This window comes from Corylus avellana, chromosome ca3 (assembly GCF_901000735.1).
Source record: "Corylus avellana chromosome ca3, CavTom2PMs-1.0".
Lineage (NCBI taxonomy): Eukaryota > Viridiplantae > Streptophyta > Magnoliopsida > Fagales > Betulaceae > Corylus > Corylus avellana.
This window is the reverse complement of record NC_081543.1, coordinates 34,478,161-34,484,589: the sequence shown is the minus strand read 5'-3', so window position 1 is coordinate 34,484,589 and position 6,429 is coordinate 34,478,161. Positions and strand designations below refer to the sequence as shown.

At 35.1% G+C, this 6,429-nt stretch overlaps 1 protein-coding gene across 1 annotated transcript; it reads left to right on the top strand.

Annotated features, from left to right (window-relative positions):
* Positions 1 to 494: 494 nt before the first annotated feature.
* Positions 495 to 3,684, top strand: LOC132176392 (uncharacterized). Its single transcript, XM_059588585.1, has 4 exons — positions 495 to 741; positions 2,076 to 2,297; positions 2,458 to 2,570; positions 3,011 to 3,684. The coding sequence occupies exons 1-4, from the start codon at positions 556 to 558 to the stop codon at positions 3,378 to 3,380; spliced, it is 891 nt and encodes a 296-aa protein (XP_059444568.1). The 5' UTR covers positions 495 to 555; the 3' UTR covers positions 3,381 to 3,684.
* Positions 3,685 to 6,429: the final 2,745 nt, after the last annotated feature.

The following is a 6,429-nucleotide window of genomic DNA, read 5'->3' as shown; positions in this document are numbered from 1 at the left end:
ATCTAGATTTGAACAATTTATTTGTCATTCTTAAAAGATATTTCATTATTGTTAGTTAAGTTGCGGAAATGACTTGCTTTACATTGCTATTAAGGAAAATGTTCTCCTCATTATACTGTTAATTAATTAATTGTATGCTAATTTAAACCAATTAATTAATGTTATGTGACTTTTTGTTAGATGCTTTATGTCCCAACAATACGTGGTTTTAAAGTACAAATATATCCTAAATAATAAAAAATTAAAATTAAGAACAAAAATATAACAAAGAGTTATATATGTGACACTTCCCAATGGTACATGACATGCCAAATTAATATGTATGGCATTAATTAATTGTTTAATGTGATATATACTATTAAATAATTGAACAATAAATTTACAGAAAAATCTATTTGAAATCAGAAAAAACTTAAAAATATCTACTAAAAAAATCTCAAAATTAAATTGAATGAAACTTTAAAGAATAAATTTGATTTAAATTGTTTTATTCTTCAGTTCATCAAATGGATATGTAGTTGTGGTTCCTTGTAGGCGACGAAGCCAGAGAAAAAGATGGCGGAGACGAAGAGCATGGGAGTGGTGGGCAGCGGCCAGATGGGCTCGGGAATCGCCCAGCTAGGCGCCGTGCACGGAATCGACGTCTGGCTGATGGACTCCGATCCCGACGCCCTCGCCAGAGCCTCCAAATTCATCTCTTCCTCTATCCAACGCTTGGTCTCCAAAGGCCAACTCTCTCAGGTTTCATCACCATCACCCATCCCTTTCTCTCTTTTGCTCTAATTAGTACTGTTTCAACAATTGGGTAATCATAATATGCATCTCTGTAAACAAGTCGGTCTGTATTTCCGACATCAAGATCTTGTCTGATTTAGTTGATTGGTTGATACTTTGCATGTAGATATGATGTTTACTTATTGCAAAAAGAAAAAAAACAAATGAGAAAAGTTATTTATCCATCCACATACTCAACGGTAGATTTTACCAAGATAAGAGATGGCAAGGATGGAAACAAAAAACATTTCTAAAAAAACATATATATGATGTTCAGAATTTTGAGTCAGAATATTGTACTTGTTTTTAGTAGTGTATTAAGTGATGTGTAAATGTGCTGCCTCTTTGGGCCTCCGTTTGAAGGTTTAAAAGTTCGTTTAACAATAAAAAAAGTTCTAGTTCGTTTAAAGAAAAAAAGTATCCGTTTGAAAAAAAAATTGAAAGCGCTTTTAAAAGTAAAAAAATCTAAAAATACCGATACATACTTTTGAAAAAAGCTTAAAAAATAAGCTTTTACCATAAAAATGTTTTTTTTTTTTTTAACTTAAAAACTCTATTTTTTAAACACAATTTCAAACATGTTTAGCGGCTTTATGGAGCTGAGTTCCTTTAGATGTAAAAAAACAGAGCTTACCCAATTCTCTTGCGGGTAACACCTTTACAAGCAATCTGTACACAACAGAAACTAAACTTTCTATAAACCAGAATATGAACTAAGCATGCACCCTATCAGCTAAGAATATTAACTGGTAATCCCCAACACAAACAGAGATTTAAGTTATATTGGGTCTTCTTAAAACGTCCTTTAGCCAAAATTCTTGCTCTCATCTCCCATGTTATATTCTGCTGAATTCTTTCCTCAGTCTTGGGTTGGTTTCCGTATTTCAAGTCATATATTTGCTTCCATGAACTTGAGCCATTTATGAATTGCTTGATTTTATGACATCATTGGTGTAGGACGCAGGAGATGATACATACAAATACAGTTAGTTTTGTGGTATTTTCATTATGTTGGGGGGGGGGGTGGTCTAGGTGAGGCTCTAATGTTGTAGGTTAATTAAAGGGGTTATCAAGTGATGAATGATAATGATGATGAAAATAATATCTCGTTTCTTTGTAGGATTATAAAAGTAAAAAAGATCTCCTTCCTAGGCTCAGATGTCTTTTTTCTGATTGCAAAGTTGTGAGAATAGAAATTTCATTTACACAACAAAAAGGATAAATTCAATGGGTCTTGTAGATTCATGTGAGTTTATGCTGTTAAGCTATTACAATGTTAACAAAAATTGGCTACTTAAAAGGCAGCAGGTACTGATGCTTTGGGACGCTTGCGGTTTACACCAAACTTGGAAGAGCTTCATTCAGCTGATGTTATTATTGAAGCTATTGTGGAATCTGAAGATGTGAAAAGAAAGTTATTTTCTGGACTAGATAAAATTGCAAAAAGTTCGGCCATTTTGGCGTCTAATACAAGTTCTATATCCATTACTCGTCTAGCATCTGTGACTAGCAGACCCTGCCAGGTTTTAATCATAATATCTTTCCTTGGCCTGAAGTTATGCTTAAATATCTGATGGCAACATCTAATTGTATAGGTGTAGCAGAGTGTTTGCTCTCTTTAAATGTTTATACTGATTTAATACATAAGAAATCTGATTAGTCAAACCAATGCTTCTTCTACAGGTGATTGGCATGCATTTCATGAATCCTCCTCCTATTATGAAACTGGTGGAAATTATACGAGGTGCGGACACATCTGATGAGACATTCAATGCAACTAAAGCCTTGGCCTTGAGGTGGTTGATTGAAACTTTCTGTAATGGAAGAAATAAAATGCTTCTGTTCCACTAATTCCTGTTGGATTGGATTAATACACCCATGTCCTGGTTAGCCAAATAATAGCGAAAATAAACTTCAATCTCTCTCTCTCTCTAGAAAAAATTGTGATATGGTGAGCACGCTGTGCTTGTGTTCATGTGCATGCAATCTGACCGCCTAATTTGCTAAAAACTTCTCTCTCTGGGTTGACATAAAAATTCCTTCTGTTGGTGGCGTATGCTTTTTCTTTCCTATGTTTTTAAGTAGCTCTTATCTACTCCCTGTTGTTCTTTCTTTTTTCCTCCTCCTATTGATAGCATTTTTATTTTGGCCCTTAGGGGGAGGGCTGTTTATAAATGGTGATATATTATGTATTCTTGCTCTGTGGTATTTTATCTGGTGACTTGTGAATTTGCAGGCTTGGGAAGACAGTTATATGCTCTCAGGATTATTCTGGATTCATTGTAAACCGGATCCTTATGCCGATGATAAACGAAGCATTTTTCACTCTCTATACCGGTGTAGCAACAAAGGAAGACATTGATACAGGTATGAAGCTGGGAACAAACCATCCAATGGGTCCCCTTGAGCTTGCAGATTTCATTGGATTGGATGTCTGCTTGTCGATAATGAAAGTTCTTCATACTGGCCTTGGAGACAGTAAATATGCTCCCTGCCCTCTTCTTGTGCAATATGTCGATGCCGGTCGACTGGGAAGAAAACGCGGTATCGGGGTGTATGAGTACCGTAAAGTGCCTGAACCAGTGAAGCCATTACCTCGACTTTGAACTAGAGGCATGTCACTAAGAACCTCCCAACAACTCTTATCAAAATTCTCTTTCAAGATGCCATAATATTTTCATTTGGCTTCTTCCACACTGTCATGTTATCTCACATGGTGAGGTTTAAAGTAGGTTCCACCGTGTGACCATGTCTCATATGGTAGGATGGAAGAAACGAAAATAGGTGGGGAAACAGCATCACCCTTTGGATTATGGAATGTATGATGCTTTTGTTGAACTAGTGAGGATCATCAAGTACTGAGAAGTGAGCTTTTACAAAAGTAATAAACAGAAAATGGTTGTTGTGATATTAATGCCTAGCTTTTGGTTTGGGCCTTACTATGCAACTTGAGATTTTTTTTAATTAGATTTTGAGGGATGATCTTCAAATATAATTGTTATTTAGTAGATTGTTATTTAATTTAATAATGTGACAGTAAAAAACAGTTATTCAATTAACTATTAGAAAAAAATTTAATAATTAATTTTTACTGTTACATTATTTTAATTATATTATAGTCATGTCATATCGGATCGTAATTCTCCTGAAAAAATAATTGAAAGTGGAGACTGTGGAGTCATGAAAGTCAATCCAGTAGATTGACATCACATGGGGCTCTTTAAAAAAAGGAGGACTAATAGTCCAACCACACCCAAAAAGAAACGACAATGGATAATAAAGTCGCAGACAAAAGAGGCACTTGATTCAATTATTGCACTAATAAAAGAATTTTAAATGATTTTTGTAAATTAAAAAAAAAGTGTCACTCAATTGTGCTATCATTTCCAAAGAATCAGATATAACTAATTTTTTATTGATATAGAGCAATCTTGTAATGTGGTGTAGCATTGAAGTATTGCGTGGTGTGATCCCTATGAGGATATTAGCACTTTAATCTCACATTGAGATGAGAATAACTTGCATACTTGTGGATATTAAGACAAACACTAGCTTTTTACTAGGTGAAATTGGATTTTATTAATGACTGTATAGTGAAATTTTAAATTGATTAGCCATTTTGACATGATAGTATAAATTTGATTAGCGCTTTCTCCGAGTCGTTACAACCTCACTACTGAATTTTGGCATCCAGATTGAATGGTTAATAATTTTGCCCCTAATGGGAGTATGTTTTACACCCTCATAGACTCAAAGCTAATATGTATTAAACCCATGTGCCATATCCATATACTAGAAACAAAATGTAAATCCTTCACCCCTAGGTAATGAAAGTTCTGCTTTCTTTATTGCTTGCCAGCTTCCCAATCTTTTGAAATGAGGCCAAAGGAATCAAAAGGAGCCCCACTTTTCCTCAAAACATGGCTAAGCATGACCCACATAGAGGCTGAGGAGCCTATTGCAAGCATGAGCTTCATTTGTTCAACTTGGTTAGCCCCACAACTCCTTCCTCCCACCCCACCCTAATTACTGAGGCATCTTCTTTATTTGAAAGAGACTGAAATGGAATCCAAAGGGTTAATACAGAATTACAGATAGATAAAAAAAATAAAATAATAAAAGAATAAAAAAATGGAACAACATTATATAGATAAGAAAGGAGATAAAAAGAGAAAGCAAAAGCTGACCTTTCTGTATTCTTAAAGGGCCTTTGGAACAACGTGAGAGATCAAGGGAAGGCGACAGCTAGAGATGAAGTTCTTGTTCCAGTGCCCATGTTGCTCCTGCTTCTGCTTCATGAAGCCCAAGAAGGGCAAGGCAAAGGTGAAAGAAGTTGCCAAGGAAGCGAAGGAAGCTGACAAGGTTGAGAAGAAAGAGTGACAACCTCAACCCCATCAAACAATGTTGAGGAAACCAATTAATCATCTGGTTTCTGCAATAACTCTTGTTTTAGCATGCGCAAGCATCTGTAACTAGCTACTTCTTTCCTGCAAGTTCATATGGGTATATCCATTGGGAAATGTGTAATATCTATGCATTGATAATAAATGTCTCTTGATCTATATTTTGCCTCTGTATCAGGCAATGTATGCCAATTTCTTGCACATATTTCGTTCAATACTAGTAGATCTGTTTAAACATCATAAAAAACCATTAAGTGTGTTGCTGGATCCTGCATTCTTTTGTGCATGTCATTGTCAGGGACAGGAAGAGAGGTCTTGATAATGATAAGGCACTCCCCCCATAGTTCAGTAAAATGCATTTAATAAAAGGAAGCAATTCAATTTCTTTCTGCATATTTCTTGCCATGGCATCATGGGTTTTGGTCCTCACTGGAATCCAGAAATATTGTGAGTATCTGTTTCTAATTGGGATCTTTTTAAATCACAGACTCAAACAGACCATTAAAAAAGAAAAACCCAAACAAAATTCTAAATAAAATTACAATGGAAACCAACTTAATTAATCTAATGTGGCGTTCAAAGTAGTGTTTTAATGGTACTTTGAACAGTGTTCTTTCGAGAGTTTCAAAATGGATTGTGGTAAAAATGTTGGAGGTGGGCATTGGAACGAAGTTGGGTCTCAGTCCATGTTTATTTTAGGCCAAAGTTTTATTAAAAAAATACCCCATCTTCATCAAGACTCCTCATATTTTATTGGGCGTATGGTCATATCATATATTTTTGGCCTCATGGTCCACAAAGGAATGCAACTCAAAGTCGGGTTTCAACCCATGAATGATTCATTTTCTCCATAGGGGCCAATCCAACGACCTCAAAAGGCCAAAGCATTATTCACTCAACAATCATACAGAGGGTTGACAATTTTGATAAGACCTCCGAATTCGACACGAATACAATACGAAGTTACAGGGTTTGGTTTGATCTAAACGGGATTGGGTCATAATCGGGTTAACCCCTTTTTTTTTTTTTTTTCCTTTTTGGCGGGTCAACCCGCTTCACAAACGGGTGATTCGCCTAACCCGTTTAAAAAAAATAAAAAATAAAAACCCCCTAAACTAAAGACTAAAGTATTTACCATATAAACTTTATACTTTGAAATTTGCTATTTATTATAATGGAGTTAAAAATTGCTAATATTTGTAAATGTTTTTATTGAATGCCAGTTTGTTAACAGTTAAACCTATTATGTTTT